The 24,736-nt window shown below is 53.3% G+C and overlaps 1 protein-coding gene and 1 long non-coding RNA gene across 2 annotated transcripts in view; one reads left to right on the top strand and one right to left on the bottom strand.

The window, feature by feature from the left end:
* ZNF423 (zinc finger protein 423) overlaps positions 1–12,124 on the bottom strand; it is a 343,209-nt gene extending 331,085 nt beyond the window's left edge. Inside the window, exon 1 of the mRNA XM_070451337.1 lies at positions 11,736–12,124. Coding sequence (XP_070307438.1) covers positions 11,736–11,775 — 40 coding nt within the window. The 5' untranslated portion in view covers positions 11,776–12,124. The remainder of the gene's footprint in view (positions 1–11,735) is intronic.
* Positions 12,125–17,809: 5,685 nt separating this feature from the next.
* Positions 17,810–18,572, top strand: LOC139030054 (uncharacterized). The gene is made up of 2 exons (XR_011482372.1): positions 17,810–18,038; positions 18,339–18,572. It is a non-coding gene; the product is annotated as an uncharacterized lncRNA (long non-coding RNA).
* Positions 18,573–24,736: the final 6,164 nt, after the last annotated feature.

Raw genomic sequence — 24,736 nt, 5'->3', positions numbered from 1 at the left:
GAATCTGCCTGCCGATGCAGAGGACACTGGTTCAGTCCCTGGTCCAGGGAGACTCCATATGTAGAAGCAACTAGGCCCATGAACCGCAACAACTGAGCCCACAAGCTCTAGAGCCTGTGTTCCGCAGCAAGAAACGCCACTGCAACGAGAAACCCGCACACCGCAACTAGAGAGCAGCCCATGTTCCGTGCAAGTAGAGAAAGGCCTCGCGCAACAACCGAGGCCCAGCACAGTCCAAAATTAGAGAGCTTTTTTTTCATGTATTTTTTAAATACCTTGAAAAGACCTAAAAATATCTCTCTAGTTTGTATTATTTTAAAGCCAAAGCATCTTGTGCTTTCCCACTCTTATGTTCCAGGGATTAAAATCTTAAACCATCTAAGACAGATAGCTAGCCCCACCAGTTCCATTCCATTTCACAGATGGGAAAACTGAGGCCCACAGAAGGCACTGTCCTGCCCAAGATCACAGAGCATGCTTCCTCCAAACCGCAACCCTCGCATGCGAGAGAAATAAGTCAATCTTAGCACAGATCTTCAGTGATAGGGGGGTCTTTCTTTTTCATGCTGTTTTATTTTACTGGCAGTTTTCCCTGCAAACATATCCTGTTTTCCTCCTTCCTTCTCCCAACCCATCCCTCACTCCTAGTGCTATTTGGGGACAAACCGTCCCTGAAAGATGCTGAAACACCCGAGGGCCACTTAGTAGAGATGGGACCGCAGAGTCCTGGCCAGCACTGAGCTGGGTCAAATATGTCCACTTTGAAGCCCCCTTAGGATTGTGGCAGGAAGAGGGAAGAGGGAGTAGTTTATTCAATTAAAAGTTCTGTTTTATTTACAGTTAATATGAAAATCTCATATTGCTTTTATTCTTTAAAAACAGTGTTTTACAAACTAGTACAATGATTGCCACAGTAGCTACAATCTCACAGGAGGAAAGCACTACATATCCCCCAGCCTCGGGCTAAGGGTGAAGGGGGAGAATGGGCGCAGAGCACCCCAACCCCAAGGGAGTGTGAGGGCTCCCAGTCCTCCAAGAGGAGCATCTCCCACCTCGTGAACAGAAGAGGGGTTGGAGGAGGGGAAGGAGGCAGGAGAGACCACCAGAGATGCCAGCCGTGAGCCTAAATCACCCATGAAGATGTTTTTCAGTCACTCAGTCGTGTCCAACTCTTTGCCACCCCATGGACAGCAGCGTGCCAGGCTTCCCTGTCTTTCACCATCTCCCAGAGCTTGCTCAAACCCATGTCCATTGGATCGATGATGGCCTACAACCATCTTATCCCCTGTGGCCCCCTTCTCCTCCTGCCCTCAATCTTTCCCACCATCAGGGTTTTTCTTTTCCAGTGAGATGGCTCTTCCCACCAGGTGGCCAAAGCATTCGAGCTTCAGCTTCAGCATCAGTCCTTCCAATGAGTATTCAGGGTTAATTTCCTTTAGGATTGACTGGTTTGATCTCCTTGCTATTCAAGGGACTCTCAAGAGTCTTCTCCAGCACCACAATTTGAAAGCGCCAATCAATTCGTTGGCACTCAGCCTTCTTTACATAGAGACGGTCTGTGCCATCTTCGTGTGAGTTTACCCACTCACTCACTAACTCATTCTTTTAGGAATTCATCTAGTCTTTAACCAGTCATCTGTTCACAATTCACTCATTCACCTGTGTACCTGTTCATTCATCCCCTCAATAGCTTACACAGTTACTCATTCACCTAACAAAGCTTTTTAAACACAAGGACCCAGAAGCCCAGACAAGGTCATCTGCAGTCATCTGTAAGTGAGCATGGCCTCCTGGAAGCCCACCAGGCTGACCGCATCCCATGCAAAGATACTCTCCCCCTGGGCCAGTAGACCAAGGCCAGCTTTGCTGACTCAATAGGGCTGACTTGGGGACTGGAGCTTGGCGCTACTCCCTGCGGCCCCAAGAGACAGACCCAGGACCATCGCGCCTAAATTACAGGAGGCGGACTGCAGTTTCACGAAAAGAGAAACATGGGAAATTCAAGCTGAAAAGGCACAAGTTGTGCCGTAGAGGTCGTGAGCTCCCGTAGACTGAAATGTGTGAGTCCAGGCTGGATGGAACTCAGGATGCCACAAACACACAGGAAGGCTGAAGGAAGTGGCCTCCAAGGTTCTTCTTCAACCTGGGATTTTCAAGATTCTGAGACGTTCAAAGGCAAAAATAGTAAAGGTCTGAATCTTCCCAACATGTGTGCCAGGCCCCTGGCTGTCCCTCTCTCCCTGAGGGGACAGGCCATCTGCAGAGCTGTCCTGGGCAGTGAGAATGCATGCTCTGCTCCTGGTTCCCCAGGGAACCCAGCGCTAGCTGCAGCCTCAACCCCAGGCGACCGGAGCCTGCCCCCTCTCTCCATCCCCCCCACCCTGGAAGCCCTCTCTCTTCCCTTACCCCCTCCCTGGGGACTCTCTGGAGCTGGTGATTGTCTCTCCTGTCCCCAGGTTCAGACCTGCAGCCCCATGGGGCTAGGGACAAAGCAGTAGCTCAAGTTCAGGAACCAGAAATATGCTGTACGTTGCTGGCAGCTATGGGGTCCTGCCGGGCCCCCCCACCCAGGCCAAGGGGGTACACCCAGGCCTGATGTAGCAGCCCCTACCATGCCAGCTCCCTTATCCAGCCATGCCCTGCTCCCTAACCCAGCCCAGATGGCCATCACTCTGCCTCAGGCAGGTAAAATTCTGTGCAACAGGAGTTAGGTGAACAGTATGTTTTATTTAATTAGGATCAACAGAAGAGATAAACCTCACAGCAGGATAGGGAATGACAACGCTGCAAAAAATAATTCATGCCCAGGTAACGAAAGGGCAGATTTCAATTACAGGAAAATATGCGGGAGGAAAAGGTAGCTGGCACCTCAAGGAGAACAGTATAAAGAGTCTGTAGCACCCAGACCGGCGGGCCAGAGGCGGTGGGCACTCTAGGACTGGAAACCAAAGCAGCTAAGTGGCCATTCCAGAACAGCTGTCCCTCCCCTGCACCATCGCTGATGAACCAGCCTCAAGTGTGCAGGGCTGCTAAGTCAGAGGGGCTGTCTGGGTCCTGGCAGGCAGGTGTGGGGGCCACGGGCCAACCTCACACCTGCTAGTCTCAGTCTCCAGAGAAATGGTGCCCCCAAGGAGAGAGAAGGCACATTCTCACCCTGAGAGTCGTCACCAGATCCCTCAACAGCTCCAAAGCACCCCTCTTGCCCGGCTCTCAGCCCTGATGGAGCCCTGAAGTGAGCTTTGAGCACACCAGTCTCCTCTCTCTCACTGGAGCAAGGAAAAACATCACCAGTTCTCCAAGTCACTGCATCTTCGGGGCCTCTGTTTCTCCTCTCTCCCTGGAAAATGGAGGCCTTGAACTGAGGGCCTCCTCGAGGGTGATGGGCTAAGATCCCCCCAACCCACCACCACCCCCTGGGTGTCGGCTAAAAGTGAATGTTCGTGATGGCTGCACAATGATGTGAATGTACTTAAAGTCGCTGAGTCTGACACTTAAAAATGTTAAGATGGTAAATTTTACGTTATGTATGTGCGTGTGTTAGTCATTCAGTCATGTCTGACTCTTTGTGACCCCATGGACTGTAGCCTGCCAAGCTCCTCTGTCCATGGGATTCTCCAGGCAAGCATACTGAAGTAGGTTGTCATGTCGTCCTCCAGGGGATCTTCCCAAGCCAGGTATCGAAACCGGGTCTCCAGCACTGCAGGCAGATTCTTTTCCATCTGAGTCTTTGCAATCACGACCCCATGGCTGCCCCATAGGCAATCCCCTGTAGCCCACCAGGCTTCCTGGTCCATGGAATTTTCCAGGCAAGAATACTGGAGTGGGTTGCCATTTCCTCCTCCAAGGGATCTTCCCGACCCAGGAAGCGAAACCACATCTCTTGTGTCTCCTACATTGACAGGAGGATTCTTTACCAACTGTAAAGCTGGTTAAAATTATAGATTCCCGCTTTCAGAGGCTAGAGATGCTCGCCTAGGTGGTCTGGGGTAAGGACTGGCAACTTTTCATTTTCTTCCCTTAAAAAAATTGAGGTAAGATGCCTGGTGAACCAAGAATCCTCTAACCTGTAGGAATCCACTGTCTTCCTACATGCAGGCTTCCTCACCTTTTCCAGCATAAAGCCTTGAATTATCTCAATAAACATCCCTTGCACAATGAGCATTCAAACTAATGGATTCTCCCAAGTTTCATAGCTCCAGGAAATAAGTTTATTTACATGCTCTCCCTCCAAAACCAAAGCTCCCGGCACCTCAGATAGCACAACTGGTACAGCTGATGCTCTCACCCCCCAACTCTGGCCTCAGGTGACGTCAGCCCCAACACCCCCATTAGCTTCGAGAGGGAAATTACGGTTAAATTAGTGAGCCCATCTACAGAGCCCCATTTTATATCCCAATTCAGAAGATGACATGAACATCTGCTTTCACTTCAAGACATTAATTTTCAATTATTGGAGAAAAACAAAATTAGTCCTGACAAATTGCTGGCGAACACAGTCTCTTGTCTGGCGGTTCATAATAACAACTTTGGGGGCCCACAATTAGAGTCCTCGGCCGGAGTTTCCCGGCATCCCTGTCATCTGGAGTCAGTGGCGAGTCCTGTCCACTCTCAGGTAGCTGCCTCATCGGCGGCCAAGTTCAGAGAGCCAGTTTGCTCTTCCTGAAGAAGACAGGGATGGAGGTAGGGGGAGTGTAAATAAAAACCTCCACCCTGACCACTTTTAGCTTTGGACATGTCAAGCCTACCTCCCTTTCAGCAGCAGAATTTCACACGGGGATGAAAATCACTCCTGAGTTCAAGGGTACCCAGTAAAGGCAACTTGGAGAGTCTTATAATTCACATTTGCCATCTGCAATGGGAGAAGGATGGGTTACAAGGTTCTTTTACGAGATAAAGATGTCATCCAAGATTCTAAGTCCAAAACTCACCAGCCCTGGTGTGTGAGATCAGAATGTTTATTATATATCTTCTGCAGCAAAAAACTATTTGCTGGGGGGTGGGAGGGGTGCTCCCAAAAGCCCAGGAACTTGGTTCAACCTGGGTCAGGAAAAAAAAAAAAAGCAGAATTTGCCGAACTTAAGGACCCCAAAGGCTTCCCCCATGGCTCAGTGGTAAAGAATCCACCTGCCATGCAGGAGACTCAGGTTTGATCCCTGGATCAGGAAGATGCCCTGCAGAAGGAAATGGCAACCCACTCCAGTATTCTTGCCTGGGAAGTCCCAAGGACAGAGGAGCCTGGCAGGCTATAGTTCACGGGGTCACAGAGTTGGACATGAACTTAAAGAATGAGTACCCACACACACACAGTACAAGGACCCTAAATCCAGAGCAACCCACTTGATAAAAGATTATCAATACCATAATCTCATTTAATGGGCTTTTTATGTATCTTGGCTGCTGTAGTCACTACATCAATAAGAAGCCACTGAAATGTGAATGAGCAGAATAATTCAGAGATAATGATGTGGCAATCTTAGAATTTGACTTGTCACAACTGAAACCAGAGTGTATTTGCCTAGCTAATGCGTTCTGACTCTTGAGGGGCAGAGGGGGTGGTCACCGGAGGGAAGCAGGTCAAAAAGAAAGAGAGAAAAAAAACAAAACAAGGACAACAACCACACAGGAAAATTATACCTTTAAGAAGAGAATAAAAAGACATTGCTACTTCCAAAGTCAACTCTGTAACTGAGCTCCGACATTGTGTAATTGACTTTGCAAGTAGAACAACAGCAACGTAACAAAGAAAATGTCAGTGTTTTCACAGCACTAATCTATAATGCTGGGAGGCCCTCCCGCTGTCAGCCAGGGCTGACAATACAATAGCTTTCAAAGGGATATTACCATCATGCTTTTATTCCTGACATCAATCAAGACAAAGAGAATCCTTTTCACAAGACATTAAAAATCAAACCATTGTACAAGAAGATAGGTAAGACAGCATTCTCCTTAAAGACAGCCACACGGAGCAATCAGCTAATTGGCGCTCCTTGAAAGAGATAAAGTATTTTTATTTACTGAGTGTACAACCCCAATCGCTGGCTGCCACCGATCCCTGCAGGTAAGCGATGAATCAAAAGTTTCCATCAGCATTTCCCTCACTCCCCCACCCCATCTCTCCCACAGCCAGGGAGAGCTGACAGTACCGAAAACTTCAAGCAGAATATAACCAATCCAGACTTAATAAGTCCATTTTAGGTATAAAATTACTCTGATTACTGATTAACATGCTTATACATAAAACGCCCTTTCAAACTGACAGGAATTTGCAGAAATTGTCAGATTCACCAATCAAGGTGTATCAAGGCTTTCCCCAGCTACTCATGGTAACAGGGAGCCCGCTAACAGCTTTCAAGGTATTCTGTTGTAATTACTTGGACCCAGAGATAAGAAAGGAACCCCGATATCTATTGCAAACATTTTCAAGATGTGAAGACACTATTCTTCACAAATACCAGCGTACCGCAGACAAGGTCCAGGAAAGGTAAGTCCATCTTAACTTCGGACAAAGAGTTAACTAAACCCATACATCCACCTCAGTTTAAACAAAGGAAAAAAATAGATAGGGTCATGAGGACAGAGAGCCCTCCTCAAGACAGTTTTACATGCCTGCAAAGAGAAGTTAGAGACACTTACAGAAACCTGCAGGTCCAGGAGCAGGGAGTTAAGAGGTGTTAACGTTTGCAAGGGTTCATTATCTACCCCCTCTCCAAGCCACTGAGGTCACATAGCCTCCACGCCAAGGAGTCCAAGATACCACGTCCCATACCTCTTCAGGGCTTGACAGAGACACTGCGGTCTAGGGGACACCAGGCCCCTAGGAAGGGGAGAGAGAACTCACTCCGTTTCGGGCAAGAGGTCCCTCTGGAACTCGGAGCCAAGGTGTTGTGTGACTTTTCCCTCTGGTACCTAACCGACCATCTGCCAAAAATATGCAAGTGAGTCCAGTCACTCAGAGATGGGAATGTTACTCTATACATGTCTGCGGCAGAGGAGGATGTGTTTGCTTTTCAGACAGAACGGGACACCGTTGTCGGTTTTTAAACACTGTCTGAACAACAGCTGCTCTTCATTTTACTGCAAAATGGGCTGAAATGTCAAAAGAAGAGGGAACTGGCCCCAACACTGCCTTGAAGAATCCATCCTCCTACCACCATCACCTAAATCAGCCTTTTTTCCAAGAGCCAGGCAGCCGCCTGCAGCAGTGGCGGGTTTCTTTGGTTTACACATCCAAATGAACAGTTAAGAGAAATCAATGCATCTAATTGCCAGACTATTAAATCCTACATCAGGGGAAGAATTCCACAGCCACCAGCTTAAGAGTTGGCTACCGATATAGCAATTATTGCAACTTTCTATTAGACTGAACCAGACCTGCAGCTTTAGTCTCCAGCTAGGAATGCTGTATCAGACGCTGCACTCTAGTTTCCTCCTCACTTGGTTTTGCCTCCTCCTCCTCTGTTACCAGGCTGTAGCAGGCCACCACAGTGCCAAGCTGGTTTCACCCAGTTTCTTCACAACTGTAAAGTCACCAGCATCTTGTACCTTTCATGCGATGCACACTCGGCACCTTATGGTTCAACATTTAGCAGGTCCCTCCCGTCCAAGACACATAGTTAAACTGTATTGCGTATTAAGTTTTTGCATGAAAGAAGTGGAAGAATCTAAATGGCAATTACTACACATAAAGGATGTTTTCTAGACCGAGACAGGTCCCTCCAAAGCTGGAAGTTAGAAATCTCACTGAGGAAGGGGGAATTAAATATTAGGATTAAATGTTAGCTGCCCCAATCCACATAGAAAGCTAAAGAACCTATAAAGCATTTGTTTTGCCCTTCCTACAAGATCATGTACATTTAGCCAAACGAATCTCGACAATTTACACTTGTATGTGGTCTCAGCTGAATCAAGAAACCTGTAACCTCAGAATGCCTCTATTTATTACATCTCAATTATTTCCATGGAAACACAAGCAGTGTTGAACTACACTGTTCCTAAGTCCTTAGACCACCGAATTTATAAGATGGACTTTGGAGGAGCTACGGGCTGGCAGGAGCGGAAGATAGACAAGGGGAGGGGAGCACAGAGAAGTCACTGGGGGTAGTTTTAGGATGTCGGGGTTGGGGGTGCGTGGACACAGCCTAAGTGCTAATTAATATTAAGAACTGTAATTAAGAGGCAGTTGCTCAATGGAGAAAAATCAACAGCATTACCAGTTATTCAAAAGTTCTAAGCCGGAGCCTGGGAAAAAAAGATGTGTTAATTTTCCATATAAATGGAGAGGCTGTTCTGTGGATCTGAAGAGGCAGTGTGGGTACAGGGAGACAGGTTAACAAACCACCTGATATCATCAGCCGAAATAACATCAGTGAGATGCGATGGGAACAGCCCGGGAGAATGAGGCCAAAATTATCAAAGGGAACAAATCATCTCACAACAGCCACACCACACCACCGGGAAACAGAAAAGGAGAGAATGGTGTCGGAGGGGGAAATCGGTCAGAAAATGTGACTTTTGTAACATTCATAGGTTTTTTGGTGTGTGTGGTTTTTTTTTTTTAAATCACAAGGTTTTTGAAAACCAATGAGGCTATTCCCCCCCACTGCCCTACTGTCCGACCCCCTTCCCTATTTGTTGGGTGTGCTCCCTGGGTTTTCCAAAGAAGGACAAACATCCCGAGGGGGACAAGTGACCCCACTCCAGAAGGGAGGCTGTGTCGGTGAGTGGGAAGTGAAACCCCCCCACCAAGGCCTGTTTGATTTTCAAAGCAGCAATGCCATGCTTTCAAATCATACTTTCTGAGCATCCATTAGAAACTGTTATATTTCTGTCTTTCCTTCCTGCTATGGGCTTTCACATTTCCGAGATCAATTACGAACTATACCGTCAAGCGACTTTCACAGCAGAACACGCGGGCTGGGGAAGTCCACAATGCCTCTACTTTAACCCTGACACACAGCGATGGAGGCAAAATAAAATCAAATACAATTTAAAAGGCACCACTGTTCCTTAAGAAGCATCTTTAAGGGTGAAGACCTTGCCATTTTAAACACTTGGTATGGAGCTGTCCACACTCAAGCATACACTTTTGAATATTGCTTTGGGGGGTAGGGGGGAGGCAGTTCTTGAAAAGCAATAAATCCTGTGCTGTAACTCTTATCTATTCAAATTATCTGCTCTCTTAATTCCTCCCTGGATAAGTGGCTGTATCTCCACCCTGTTCACCCCAGTAAACTCAATAAATGGCAAAATGGTGACAGGCACAAGTTGGAGCTGCTTTTGGAAAATGCAAAGAACTGAGGGAAGAAACAGGATCTGACTCCAGCGCTATGTGGTTGATACTTACAACGCTTCCCAAAATGCCTACCCTGGCCTTGTTCCCACTTTGCTGTCTTCCCCACCACCAACTGGGTCTTCCCAGGGGGCTCAGTGGTCAACAATCTGCCTGCCAAGCAGGAGACGCAGGTTCGATCCCTGGATCAGGAAGATCCCCTGGAGAAGGAAATGGCAACCTGCTCCAGTATTCTTGCCTGGAAAAACCCATAGACAGAGGAGCCTTTCAGGCTACAGTCCATGGGGTTGCAAAAGAGTAGGACATGACTTAGTGTCTAAACAACAAAACAGCAAGCAGCTTGAATTCTCTGCTATACACGTTCACATATATATATATATCGAGAGAAACATTCATTACAAATCATGTCCATGCTCATTTCATGAACATTTGCAGTCTGATTCTTGAGTCTTTCTCAAAGATACACAGAGTGGTTTTAGAATTAGGTTCCAGCAACTCTGAAACACCCACCCATCTGTCCCCAGCAAATTGCTCTACCTTCGCCTTCTGAAATAAGGAGGTATGGAGGCTTGGGCTCAGGTTAGAGGCGGTTAAGTTCTGCATCTTCCTCTGTGAAAAATCTGCTTCAATACACAGATTTAATTCAAAATCAACTGCCCAGGTTAGATAGAAACCCCTTTTCCAATGAGACTCCAATTGTACATTTTCTTCAGGGCCACCTTAAGTGGCTCTTGAAGGAGTGAGCAGTGAGCCAGGGAAAGAGAAAAGAAATCAAATGTTATTTCAGGCAGAGAACCCGTCTACTCAGCACAAGGACAAACATCTACCGTCTTCCTGTCCCGCTCTTGAGGTCTCTCTCTCCTGGTTTCAACCAGAACGCCCTGTAGACCCTCCGGTTCTGTGGAACAGGTCTGGCTATCCAGGAGTAGGATGCCTGCCAGGGTGAGGGGAACAAGACCAACTTCTCTCAAGGAAAGAGGAAAAGAGCGCAGCCGGATTGCTGAGTTCAGACTGCGTTGGCCTGCCTCTCAGATGACAAGGAGAATCTCTGTTGAGCCGAGTGCCCGAGATCTCCTGGGACTTTGGAAGGAGAGAAATGGCGGGTGTCCCACGACCCTCCTTGCCAGATTCACTCCCAGCCATTCCAGCTTGGAGCAAGGCTGGCAGGAAGGGAGAGGAGGCCCCTGCGCCTTCCCGCGCAGGCCTCCAGGAAATGAACTTTTCAGAGCAGAACTGGGCTAGGGCCAGAGGTCATCAAGGGAGTTGGGAGAGGACAAGGGCCTCGGGACTTTTGGCTCCAGAGATGTAGCCGCTCTCATCCTGTCCTTCCTCTGTCATCTCCCAGCGCGGGCGGGAGGCCGGGCACCCACCCGGGGGGACTGGAATCGGGACAAAGCAGCAGGCGAGGCCTGGAGAGGCCAGCGGGTGGGGAAAGAAGGGCAGGGGAGGAGCTCAGTTGCCCTCAAGCGGCATCTCCCCGGGGGGGGGGGGGGGGCTCTGCTCCCCAGGGGGCCCACTCGGGCCGCAGGCGCTCGGTAGAAATACAAAGCAAGGAAGGACTCGAAGAGATGTGTCTGTGTCTGTGTGTGTCCTCAAAAGTGTGCATTCCGGGGATCCGATTCGAGAAGCCGGCCTAGCTGTCGAGAATGTAGGTGCCCAGGGTCGCGTCCCGGGAGCTCTCGGCGGAGGGGCGCGCGCGGCAGCCGCTGCGCTCCCCTGGGGACCCGCGTCCCGCCGGCGCTGAGCAGACAATGAACTCCTGGCGGAGGCTCCCGGCCCGGTTGGCCTCGGTGGAGGAGGCAGGAAGTGTGGGGGCCCGGGCCGGGAAGGGCGGCCTGGGCAGGGGGCAGGGAGGGGGCGCCCGGCGGCCAGGGCGGGGACCCGCGGCGCGCGCCAGCAACGCCCGACGACCACGGCGTCCCGGGGAGACAAGGCGTGATCGGAGAAGAGGCGGCAAGGCCCCGGGCCCAGCGAGAGCGGCCTCGGAGCTACCGGCCTCCTGGGCGCCGGTCCTCACCGCCTCTTCCTTCCTCCCGCCGCCCGCCCGCCGCTGCTGCCGCCGCCGCCGAGATTCGCAATCCCCGCCAAGTCGGGCCCGCACCCCTTGATTGGCCACGCGGGCCCGGGGCCCGCACGGAGGGAGCAGCGAGGGCCCCTCGGCTGCGCCCCCAGGCCCGGGTCCCGCGCGGGCGGCGGCGCCGGGCCCGGAGAGAGTCCGGGCGGCTAGGGTGTCCGCGGCGTGCCCCCTCCGCCGCCTCCGCCTCCCGCTCGCGGCTTCCTCCTCCCCCTCCTCTTCCTCCTCCTCCGCCTCCGCCTCCTCCGCCGCCTCCTCCTCCTCTCCGCTTGCTCGCTTGGGTCCCCGGCCGCCCGCCCGCTCGCCGGTCCCTCCTCCCTCGCTCCCTCCCTCCTCGCTCGCTCGCGCCTCCGCCGGGCCCGGCTCGCTCACCTTTCACCGAGCGCGGCTTCGCCTGCTTCCGCCTGGACATGTCCGGGGCTCCCGGCGCTCCGTCGCCCTCCGCGGCCGGCTCCCCCCGCCGCCCCCTGCCGCTCCGGGCTGCCCTTCTCCCCCTTCTCCTCCTCCTGCCTCTCGGAAACTTTTTTTTTTGCAGCCGGGTCGGCAGCTGTGGGGAGCGGATCGCAGGTCCGGGGCGGCCTCCCTGGGGGGGGCGGCCCGGGCCGGCCGAGGCCGCTCCGGGGCGGGGGGAGGCCCGGGGGGCGCGCCGGGGCCCTGCCTGTTGCAATGCGGCAGCCGGGGGCTCTCGGTCCCAGCGGCGGTCCCAGCGGCGCGGGGAGTCCGGAGGCCACTCGGCCGAGCCGAGTTATGCAAAAAAAAAAAAAAAAGCCGCCCCCCTCCTCCTCCCCACCCCCCGCCGGCCCCCGGCCCCTGCGGCCCCCTCCCTCCCTCCCCCACCCCACCGCCACCCTCACCCTCCTCCTCCTTCTCCTCCTCCGCCCCTTGCCGGATTTTTGTGCAAAGTTTGCAGGCGTCCGGCTACGCAGCCCGGTGCGGAGCTCACAATGAACCCATCTGAGGAGGGGGGACGGGGCTGGAGTCGAGGGGGTCTCAGGAGGGGAGGAGACCGAGAGGCGGTCGAGAGCGCGGAAGCTCAGTACCCCTCGGAAAAAGAAAAAAAAAAAAAAAAGCCTTCAAATTATCCCCTGCTGCCCAAAAAAATAATAATAAATATTAATGGTTTTAAAATGCCCAAACGCCGGGTTTGGAGATTATGATGGATGGGGACGGGGATCCCTCAACTCAGCCTACTTGGGGGGCTCGAAACGGCCGCAGCCGCTCGGAAGCCGCAGCTCGGGGCCCCTGGCTCACGCCCCCTTCTCTGGCTCTCGGCTCGGTCCGGCGCCGGCCCCCCGGAGGAGGAAGGGGCGCGCGGGGGCGCTCAGGCGGCGGCAGGCAGGCGCGCCCGTGCCCCGGGCATCGCTCAGCCCGTGCGCCGGGCCGCCGCTGCCTGCCCTCGGGCTGCGGTGCTCAGCGCGAAGCGCGCAGCCGATCCCCAGGCCGGTGCCAATTCGCCGGCCCCGCTAGCTGCCTCCATGGACCAGGGGCTCGGAGAGGCGGGAGGCGGCGGCCGCGGCGGCGGAGGAGGAGGACGAGCAGGCGGCGGCCGGGCTCCCGTCCTCCCGGGCAGCGGCGGCGGCGGCTGCGCCCCGGCTCCTCCGCGCTCCAGCCGGCGCCGGCCCGCCCGCCAGCCTCCCTTGCGCTCCTGTCTTCTTTGTGGTCGCTGGCTCTCCTCCTCCCGATCCGGCTGCTGGGGCTGCACTGCAGAGACACATAATAAAGCCAGGCTTGGCTGGAAATGTAGCCGGGTCCCAGCAGGAGGATGTGAGGAGCGGAGTCCCGGCGGGGGAGCGCTCTGATCCCGTGGGGCGCCCCGCACTGCTCCGGCTCGGATCAGACGGAGAGAGGGCCAACAGCACCGAGCGATGGACAGCGCTGGAAATACAGCTCCGGCCGCCCGCAAAACCCGGACCGCGGCGGCGGCGGCGGCAGGCACGGCGCGGGCACAGGCACCGCACCGGCACGCGGGGCCCCAACTCCGGCGCTGGCGGCCCCGGGGAAGGGAGGAGGGAACAGTTACAGGGCCCACGCGTGCTGTCAAGCTCGCCAAGATACCTTTGCATCACAAACTGCAAAAAGTGAAGAAACTGGGGGGTGGGGGGAGCACACTGGGGTGAATTGCCCTGGCACTGCCAGCTCTGCAAATTGTACCCCCACGTATATGCATTATCCGTGAACCTGGTTTTTCCTTGTCGGATTCTGCCCATCAATCGGTGTTTGAAGACCATTCCTGCCCCATATCCAGAAACTCTTACTCTACTGGGCTAAATCTTTTCCACCCCAACACCTGAATCTGTAGAGTTCCCGCGTCTGGTTGCACGCTTCTTCGCTAATACTGTAAAGAAATCACCGTAGCCCCAAACATTGCAGTAGCACTTCCTCCTCCCGAGATTAACAAATAGACCAGCTCCTACTTGACATAAAGTTTTGCCCCAGCCACCAGGGGGCGCCTCGGCTCCTAGCAGCTCTTGAACAGGTCGAGACTTGGGTCTTGAGAGTCTCCAGGGGAAGGGTTCAGATTTAGGAAGTCTTCTCAGGCGGCTCCCCTAAACCGTTTCTAGTCTCCTCCGTCCCCCACAAGCTGCAGGAGGCCAGGTTCAGGGTAGGTAAAAGGACCCGACAACTCCCGCCCGCCCACCCCGCCCTTCCTTGGGCTAGTGGCGCCACCTTGGGCCGGCGAGCCCCAGAGCTGGGAGAGCGGAGCGAGTGCGCGGCGCGGCGCTGAGGGTTATCAATCTCGCGGATCGATAAGTTGCCACTTGAAGAGGGGAGGGCTGTGTCCCCTCGGAGACGAGTTACCCAGGGCAACCTTTCACGGAAGAACCTGCTGCCCGCCGAAAGCCGCGCCGGGGCCGGCAGGGCAACGGCGCCCGCCCCAAACAGGGCGCCTGCGCCCCGCAGTTTCCCAGCCCGCCCGCCAGCCGGGCCCGCGCCCCCCTCGGCGAGCTTCGAAGTCCCGCTCAGCCCCGCTCGCCTCTCTGGGCCTCCGGGTCCCGACCCCGTGCTGGGCTGATAGCAGAGGTAGATGCCACCCCCGCCTCCCCAGCGGCTGGGGGGCTGGCTGGGATGGGCCTTGAGGCAGGATCCGGGGAGAAAACCAAGCTAGCGCGCTCAAGGCCGTCTCCGAGGTAGAGTCGGGCGACCAGCGAAACGCGACGCCTCCAAGGCATACACCCTGCCACCGGGAGACCGATAGCGAGTGTCCCGAGAGGGGCCAGGGCCAGGACAGAGCCGTCCCCTGACTGGGACTCAGGCCCTGAGAGCCGCCCCCGCCCTCCATGAGGGCTGCCGCCCCCGCCCCGGGTGGCTGCGTCCCCAGCTCCTGCGTCCTAGAGTGTCCAGCCTCTCTGGGCCTTCCCAGAGGGGAACGGGAGCCGCCTCCCGCAGCTCAGGGACGGCCGGGGTGAGGAGGAGAAGGGGTGCCAAGGGCCACAGCGAGGGCAGAGGCCGCGAGGCGCCTGGGAAGGAGCCAGGAAGGAGGGGCCGAAGCAGCAGCTCCCCACCCCCGCCGGCGCCTGGGATCGCGGCCCGCGGAGAGAGGCTGACAGGCGGCAGATGGCACACGCTGGGGGAGGGGGGCGATTGGCCGCGGCTCCGGGGTGCCCCCGCCGCGGGCTGCCTCTCCTAGGGGGAGGGGGCGGAGACCAGCCCCCGGCTTGCCCTCCCGGGCTCTCTGGGGGGCTGGAGACTGCGGATCGTGCCCAGCCGGGAGCCGGGAGAGAGGGGGCGGGGTGGGCCAAAGGAGCGCGCGGTGGGGAAGGGGCTGCTGGCGGAAAGGAGGGGTCACCAGTCAGCGAGGACTGGCTGGAGACCCGCGGCGCTGCCCTTTTTCCACCTTGGGGAACTGCGGAAGCCCCGGAGGGCAGAGGCAGGGCTAACAGGATGGGGGGCAGGCGATAGTCTATCCACGAGGGCACTAATGCACAAGGGCGGCGGGTCCTGGAGATCTGCACAAAGTTTTTTGATCACCGTCCCCAGCGTCGCCGTCGCGCACGTTCGCGTCCCGAGGCCCAGCCCCACCCCCCCACCCCCAAGACCTGGCTGCCTTCTCCCAGCTCAGTGGCAGTCAGGGTGCCAAGGGAGCCCCACCTCGTCCCTGCCTCACCCGGCCCGCTTTCTGAGCAGCTTGTTTCATTTTTAAGTCCTTTCAGAAATAATGATGTTTTAAGGAAAATTCCAGAGCAGCAGAATTCCGGGCGCTCCTACTGAAAGGGTCTCAAGGGGCACTGGGCTGAGGGCAGAGCTAGCTGCCTGCCGCCTGGGCTCCGCTCCTCACCAGCCTTGGAGACCTGAGAGCAGAGAAAGGTCACTTTCAGGGGACGTTTTGTACCCCACCTGCCTAACTTCCTACAGGGGATCCAGGAGTCTGGGCCCCTCCTACCATGAGAAAGTACCCCTATGGCTGCTTCTTCCTCATCTGCCAAGGGGACAGCTGTTTCTGCCCGACCCAAAGAAGAGGCTGGGAAAAACCCTTTGTAAACTAAGGAGCCGCCATCATAAATGCAAGAGAAAAGACAAGTTAACCTTTTTGAAAACAGGTAAGACCTTGCTCGGAGCTTCCCTGATAGCTCAGCTGGTAAAGCTGAGACCCCAGCTTGTAGGGGTCCCAGTGTAGGAGACCCCAGTTTGATTCCTGGGTCAGGAAGATTCCCTGGAGAAGGGACAGGCTACCCGTTCCAGTATTCTTACCTGGAGAATTCTGATGGACAGAGGAGCCTGGTGGGCTACAGTCCATGGGGTCACAATGAGTCAGACATGACTGAGTGACTAAGCATAGCACAGCACGGCACAAGACCTTGCTCAAGACATAAATGGGCAACTTCGCCAGAGGACAGGGCGCCTCTCACCCAAGGGGCTACCCTTTGCCCTCCAGTTCGGCTCGCTTCTAATGATGTATCCTCAGACACACAGCAAATGAGGTTCCTCCTGGAGCTTCAAAAAGAAGCAAGCATACTCCAGAACAGTCTGGTGAATGCAGGAGGGGCTGTGGGTGACAAAAAACAAGGTAAGACAATAAAGTAAAATGAGATAGGGTTCGTTTTGACCTCTACACTAGTATCCTTGAGAAGTCTCCAGAGTTGTTCTAGAGGTACTTCACAATGAGTGACCAGATGACCGAATCCTCCCACTACATACACACACACATGCATACACTTAGATTAAATGACACCTAAATATATACAATTTGGAATTTGTAATCTTTGTTTTCTTTTGTTTGCTAGCTTGTTTGTTTGTTTGTTTGTTTTGGGCTGCTCTAGGTCTTCCTTGGGGCACACAGGCTCTTCTCTATGGCCCATGGTCTTTCTTTTGTTGCAGCGCACAGTCTCTCTAAAGCATGGGCTCAGTAGTTGGAGTACTCTAACTAGGTTGTCCCGCAGCATGTGGAATCTTAATTCCTGACCAGGGATCCAACCCATGTTCCCTGCATTGCAAGGCAGATTCTTAACCACTGGACCAAAGGGAAGTCCCTGTTTACCATTTTAATAACCTGAGAGTCACACTCTCCACTGGAAAAATTTGCATCAGCCTGTATGAAACAGTCTTTTTGGAGAGGGAAGATGAACCCCTAGTTCCCCCCAGGAAATAAGTTCATTCCTTTGTTGTTGGTTTATTCAACCATCTTTTATTCATTGCATGCCTACTGTGTGCCCAAACTGAGGATAAGACAGTGAACAAGAAGGACCACAGTCTCTCCCTGCTGGGTCTTGCTCTCTGATGCGGAGGCTGACTTTTTAATAAATGGCCACATAAATAATTATTTAATTACAGTTTTGAACAATCCTGAGAAGGAAAAATATAGTGCAAATGAGGCCCAAAATCAGAGGGTCCCAGTGGTGGTCAGGCCAAGAGCCTGGAGGAGGAGGAAGAAGTCAGGGAAAAGGACAGAGAATGGAGTTCCTGGTGGGGGGAAGAATGCACGTAAAAGGGCCAGACGTGGAAAGGAACTGGGTGATTCCAAGGGAAAGTTGTCACAGTTCAGAGCTAAGGGCCTAAGGAGACAGGGGTTGCCAGGCTTGGCACCCATCTCATCCATCTTCTAGTCCAGTCTCTCTCATTACCTCCAGGGAGACCTCAAGAAGGGACTCTGTGCCTCCGTTTTCTTATCTGCAAAATGGGAATATAGAGAACATGAATCTCATGGGGTTGTCCCAAAGATCTCTTGTTAGTTAAGTGTTGCTGGTCTGGCCCACATGACCAAGGGAAGGTCACGAGGCTTCCTTCCTTTCCCTTCCTGTCTCTCCCCTTTGCCAATCCTCAAGTTCAAAAATATTTCGAGGGAGAGACACCAATCACACAATTACAAATTCCCTCCTTGCACCGACAAGCACCTCCTTCCGTGGACTGCTGCTCTCTAGAAGTTTTCTTTAGGTCTATGGAGAAGGCTCTGTGTTCAAGAGGACTTGATTGTTCCTTTTTCTCTTTTACATTTTTGTTTCATGGTAATGACCCACTACTTGTGGAACCCAGGTTTTCCTGGGCACTCCTATCCTGAGGGTACCCAGGAAGCAATGACTATGCCGCATGATTGAATCTGTCAGGAGACAGCCTGTCACCTTGACTATGAACTGGCCTCCACCCACTAGTCAGGTGTTCCTGCCTCCACAGCTGGCTTTGCAACACTGAGGAGTCCTTTCACATGGCTTGGTCTGGAAGCTTCTGAGACTGCAGAACAGAGTAAGTCAAAATGGAAAGAGTCCCTTTCTCTGCTCTTAGTTCTCAGCCTGCTGTTTTGGGGAGGGAAATCCCCACAGATGCTCCTGAAATTCCCCAAGGGTCCCCAGTGTCCCCCGCCCATGACCACAATTCAAAGTGGCCAGCAGCAGGCCCAGACAGCTGTGTCCCTGGAGCTGAGGGAGTAGAGGGCCAAAAACAATAAGTCGGGTGTGGGAACCTCCTTGTCTTCTCCAGTTTCTGTTCAGCTGGGAAAGCCATTTCTATTTTATCATTATTATTATAATTATTTAATTCTTCAAGCATCAGCAGTCTTTGCAGAGAACACCCACAAGGCGGCAAAGAAACCAACTTGACATGAGGGTCCCCGTGGACTCACACCCTGGGAAAGCTTGACACTCCTGACCCGGCCCTGAGACCTCCACCCAGATGACCTCTGACTGCCCCAGGATGCGGCACATGCAAACCTGCAGTCACTCTCAAAATGCTTCTTTTCCAATGGTTTTGTGATTCACTTTGATTAAAAAAAAAAAAATCCGGTGTATCATGAATATGATATATGTCCAGCTTTCTAAACTTGAATGGGAGTGGTTATATCAGGCAGGGGCACATTTCAGAACTAGTCACGAGGCCTTTAGCCACTGGTAGCTCCATCAGCCACCAATGTTTTACTAATTAGCAACAGGATGTTCAAAAAAGTGTCAGAAATGGGTTTTCATTGGTGGAATTCAAGGCATTCAAGGTACAGTAGAGCAGTGTTCTAGAGACGCCCCCCACCTTGCCTGCACTGGAAGAATGAATCTGGTGAGGCTGCGGGAATCTGTCCCCTTAGGGGAAGCCCCTTCCCTCCCCTCACCCCCAGGCTTCATCCTTTCAGGGTCCTAGGTCTCACCATCAGAAATAAGGTCTCACTGCAGGGTACCCAGCAGAGGATATAGCATCCTGCCTGGCAGTGAGATGGGGCTTGTTTGGAGTGTACCTCTCACATCAGAAGTGGTTATAGGACCTGTTTTATCTTGCGGTAATCCTGCTTTCACAACTTTGGGTGCGAGGCAGAATTTGGCCAGAGACTTGTGTTCACCATCACCTGGCAGAGACAGGCAAGAATAGCAAACGCTGAGACTTCCCTGGTGGCTCAGTGGTAAAGAATCCACCTGCCAATGTAGGAGATACAGGTTTGATCCCTGGTCTGGGAAGATTCCCACATGCCATGGAGCAACTAAGCCCGTGTGCCACTGCTATTGAGCCTGTGCTCTAGAGGCTGGGAGCCACAACTACTGAAGCCCGAGAGCCCGAGAGCCTGCGCTCTGCAACAAGAGAAGCCACCACAATGAGAGGCCTGAGCACCACAACTAGAGAGCAGCTCCCCTCACCGCCGCTTGCCGCAACCGAAGAAAAGACTGTGCTGCAACAAGCAGCCAGCACAACCATGAGTAAATGCAATTTTCAAAAAAAGAAAAACAAATGCTTACCCACTTCCAACCCCTTTTGTGACCACTATTATTTACAAAGAAGACCTAAGAGTGTGCAGGACCAAACTCACTAAGATAATTTTGAAAAAATTAAAAAGCGATATTGGGTTGTTTCCTGTGCACGTACCCTTTTCCCTTCCATCCACTAGCATCATGAAAAGAATCTATTAGGTGTCCAGGCCTAAAAGAAACACCGTGGAGATTTCAGAAGAGCATCAGCCTGTGTGGTCCCCGCACTGAGCTGTGTGCTGAGTCACTTCAGTTGTGTCCGATTCTGTGCAACCCTACAGACTGTAGCCTGCCAGGCTCCTCTCTCCATGGGATTCTCCAGGCAAGAATACTGGGGTGGGTTGCCATTTCTTTCTCCAGGGGATCTTCCTGACCCAGGGATCGAACCCGTGTCTCTTACGTCTCCTGAATTGGCAGGCAGGTTCTTTACCACTAGCACCACCTGGGAAGCCCTTGGCCCCTGCATTGGGCACATCCAATTAAGGACCCAAAGCCCACAAGTAGGAAGGGGGGAAGTGAGATCATCAGGGCTAAGCCTGCCCTGCTCCCCATTGTTTCTGGTGCCCCACAAATGCTCAGAACTTAGGACACTTGGAGGAAAACTCAATTTGTGCAGCATACAGAAGAGGTACCCACTACATCTCTGTGCAGTCAACCATTTTCACATGGTTCATTGGGTGGACAATGGAGACCAATTGGTAAAAACTTTTGCCTACCCAGCTAGGTCAAATCAAGAGCTATTTCAGGGCAGATCCCCAGGTTTTGACAAGAATCTCCTTCACGCCACAGTGCCCACTTCATGCCCAGTGAATGACAGTGACTGGAGAAGGAAGATGACCCCAGAAGCCAGAGGCAGACTCTGAGACACACAGGGCCACCGCAAGCATAGAGGCCGGTCTCAGAGAAAGGGCTCAGCCTCTTGAGTCAGTCAGGCCTTGATTTGAATCCCAGGCAAAGCAATCAAGAGAATAATGCCAATATGGCATAGGTGGTTGCGAGCTGTAAGATAATCTCACCGTTGACCTGCCTCAGTCATGTGTGGAGGGCATGAAATGAGCAGTGCCGTCACATGCCTGGCATACAGCACGGGACACAGTCGGCGCTTGAGAAATGTTACATTTTGACTGTGGTTCTTCTTCAGTGAGGGCGATAACTATGACCCTGCTGAGGGGTGGGCTGATGAGGAGAAGACCTCACTGGCGAGGCTGGGAATCAGCGAAAGCCAGAGAAGAGAGCTGACCAGACAGCTTCCCTAAGAGGAAGCCTGTCTCCTAAGCTCATTCCCAGGTCCTTTCGTACCGTACGCGCTTAATAAACGTCAGCTGCTGTCAGTGCTGTGTATGCTCACTCAGTCATGTCCAACTCTTTGGGACCCCATGGACTATAGTCCACCAGGCTCCTCTGTCCGTGGGATTTCCCAGGCAAGAATACTGGAGTGCATTGCCGTTTCCTCCTCCAGGGCATCTTCCCAGCCCAGGGATTGAACCCGCGCCTCCTGCCTCTCCTGCATTGGCAGGTGGGTTCTTCACCCCTGAGCCCTCTGGGAAGCACAGCTACTGTTAGGACAGGCAAAGCACACACGAGAGCTGCTCAGTGAGTTTAGGTTCTCTGGGTGACCGCAGACAAACCCTCTCTCTGCCTCGGTCTCCCCGTTTGTGAAATGTCTCTGGTTCTCCGACTAGATGAAGAAGCAGATCTAGGTGTACTCCCTCCCTTGGCCCCACCAGCACCAGGCCAGACAGAAAAGGCAGAGGGAGCAGAGGAAATGCAGAGAAAGACCACCAAAGAGAACTGGTGGGGCTTAGGCGGGAAGCAGAAGGAGGCTTTGCTGGGAGCCCAGTGGACCTAGCCTGGGGCGGTATTTCCCAGCGCCTGTTGTTGCCTCCTCTGAGTGCCCCAGCCCCATCCTGGTCCTTCACATTGGGACATGCCAGGGCCTGGCTTCCCAGGGGCCAGAGGGAGCTCCCGCAGGGGACTTCAAAAGCCCAAATGCCTTTCAGAAAGGAACTAAAACTTTCTGCTTAACCAAAGCCTCCACAGGAGAAGAACAGCCTAGCCCTTTTCAAGTCTCTTTATTTTCCAGCCGGCTGGCCTGGTCATTCTCTCGCTCTCTCTCTCTCTCTCTCTTTTTTTTTTTTCTATTATAAACGGTCCCAGCTGCAACACACAGGGAAAAAAAAACCATCTCCCAGGCCTGGGCAGGGGCCGGTTGCAGCCGCAGCCGCAGCCGCCTGGCTGGCCTCCTGCGGCAGACAAAGGCGGCTCCAGCCTCCGGCACCCACTGGGAGAGGCACTGGGGCCCCCAGCCTGAGCCAAGGCCACAGCAGGAGTGAGGGGAGGATTCGGGAAGCTTCTGCCAGCACTCCAAACCTTCTCCTGCCCCGGGGAGCAGAGCTGCCATCCAGCCAAGCCAAGGACTTCTGGAGAGCCGGTTCATTAGGGCAGAAAATGAAAGATGGGGCCCCCTTCAACAGTCACAGGATTCAGGGCTTTAGACCGGGAAGGGCCCTGTGAGAGGATCTAGTCCAACCACCCAGCTGGACAGATGGGAAAACTGATGTGTGGATGGGAATAGACTTGCCCAAGGTTATATTCCCAAGTAATGACAAGAGCTGGCCCAAAACCAAGGCTCCCAATTCCGACTTAGGTAGTGAAGAAATGTTTGGGGGGAGGTGGGGGGGGAGGGTGGTCACATGAGGAGCATTAATATCCTGAGGTTGGCAGATGGGGTACGGGTGTCCTTTCATGGACAACCCCAAAACAGATGACCTGCTTTGGCCTCTCTGCTCCTCTGCCTCCCAGCAAGTTATTTCATTCCTCTGTGCCTCTGTTTCCCCATCCATGGAAAATGGGGTTATGCCAATACCTACCTTGTAGGGCTGCCACGAGAATTAAAGAGGCTGATGTGTAAAGCGCTTAGGAGAGTACTCAAAAAAGTCTTCTTCAATTACCTGTAAACGTGAAGATTCATTTTCTTCACCCAATGAAAATTTGTTTGCAACCTCTGGGGCCTGGTCCATGATGGGCTCTGGACCACATGCTGGGGAATCCAGCAGAAAGGCAAGGCAAGAAGGTCTCTGACCTGTGGAAGTGTCCAGTCCAGGGGCGGTAAGAGGACTGATCGCTGCGGGTTGTCTTGCCCAGGTCGCCCAGCACACCCCAGTTCCTCAGTTCTCCAGGGGGGGAGTGTAGCTGGAGTCACAGACTGCTGTCTCCAGAGCAAAACTGACCAGGCAGATGAGGCCAGGAGACTGGAGAGCATTAGGGGTTCTGAGAACACCCTTGCAAAGAGGTGAGACGCAAACCACACAGCTTTCTGTGCCCTTGTCCGTGCACGTTGACAATGAGTTGTAAGTGTTTTAATTATGTTTTTAAGTGACGTGGGGCCCGAGGTGGACAGTTTGTGACTTCCTTTGCCTGGTGGGTCTGATACATCCTCAGAAGAGCCCCGGCCCCCTGCTGCCTCCCAGGTGCCACAGAGGCAGAGGTAACACACGAGCAAGCGGGAGCCCTGGTCCCCATGGCAGGGTGGCGGCGGGACGGGAGGGTGGACAAACTCTCCTCCTTTCTGACCTCCAAGCCCCACAGATTTCCCACAAACTTGGCCTCAGATCAAAGGAGTGGGGCCGTGGGGGTGAGGGCGCAGAAGCATTCTCCCCTTGGCCTAAGGTAGGAACAAGCTACCCGCCTTGCCACACCTTTTCCTCCAGTGACCCACTCCCAGGGCCCAGCTGGCACATCCTGCAGAGAGCTCTTCCTTCAGTGCCCATGTTGATGCCCACACGCTGTGATTATCTCCCTCTACAGGTGAGAACAGAGGGTCAGAGAGGCTGTGTCACTCACTGGTCTAAGACCACCGTAAGGGACAGAGCCAGGATGGAAATCAAGGTGGACTTCCTTCCAAAGCTGGAAACTTTCCACTGCAGTCAGTTACTTTCAATTTCCACACCTTGCCTGAAGCAGAGTGGTGATGTGTTGATTTTAGATAGACAGATGTTTAGAAAGACATAGATAGGCAGATACAGAGATAAAGATGGTATCTGGGAACTGCAGACAATTGTATCAGGTGTCAAGTTTGTGGAGAGGGATTGTAGTGTCCTATTCTTTGCAATCCCATGGACTGTAGCTCTCCAGGCTCCTCAGGAATACTCCAGGCAAGAAGAATGTAGGTTGCCGTTCTCTCCTTCCCCCAAATCTTAATCAACTCGTAAATCCTTTTGTTTTCATTTTTAACTAGGGAGAATTTCCAACAAGCAGAAAATAATGTAGGAGATATCCATCTGCCCCCAATACTTGTTATAAAATTTACCGCTTTGGAGAGGGGACGGTCTTTGATAGGGACAACTGATGTTTGCACAATCTTACTCAAATGTAGCTTCAAGTCAGATGTCCTAGGTACCCTCTACCTAGACCTTCTTGAATGGATGGATGCTTGCATACTCAGTCGTGTCCAACTCTTTGCAACCCCATGGACTGCAGTCTGCCAGGTTTCTCTATCCATGAGATTTCCCAGGCCAAAATACTGGAGTGTGTTGCCATTTCCCACACCAGGGGAATCTTCCTGACCCAGGGAGATCTTCCTGACCCGCATCTCCTGTGTCTCCTGCATAGCAGGTGGATTCTTTACCCACTGAACTATTGGGTAAGCTCTTAACTAGACTCAAGTCCCTCTTATTTAAAAATGCTGCTACATGGTCAAGGGGGCTCCCTGGGTAACCAGCAGGGCTGGACAAGCTTCCATTATATAGGTATTCACACTTTAGGAGGGCAGCTCCAGGGGCTTTAGCTGAAATATGGGATCTTGAACACCTCACTACCATCTGACCCTAGGGGAGGGACCCTGTGAACAAGCAGTGGAGGTGGCAAGGGCTGCACTTTGCAAGGATGCCAAGGAAGCTCAAGACCAAAGCTCTGCCCTATTTTTCGCTTCCCTCTCCCTGATGGCTGCTGCTTTCATTGGAAGAGTGGGTGCAGAACGGAAGGGGCGCCTTCAGAGGGAGGGGCTGGGAGGCCAAAGTAAAAGTGAATGTCACTCAGTCTTGTCCAGCTCTTTACCACTCCACGGACTGTAGCCTGCCAGGCTCCTCTGTCCATGGGATTTCCCAGGTGAGAACACTTGAGTGGGCAGCTATTCCCTTCTCCAGGGGCTCTTCCTGACCCAGGGATCAAACCGGGGTCTCCTGCCTTGCAGGAGGATTCTTTACCAGCTGAACCACCAGG

The sequence above is a fragment of the Odocoileus virginianus genome, chromosome 20 (genome assembly GCF_023699985.2).
Source record: "Odocoileus virginianus isolate 20LAN1187 ecotype Illinois chromosome 20, Ovbor_1.2, whole genome shotgun sequence".
Classification (NCBI taxonomy): domain Eukaryota; kingdom Metazoa; phylum Chordata; class Mammalia; order Artiodactyla; family Cervidae; genus Odocoileus; species Odocoileus virginianus.
The sequence above is the reverse complement of the archived record's forward strand: the minus strand, read 5'-3'. Positions and strand labels throughout refer to the sequence as shown.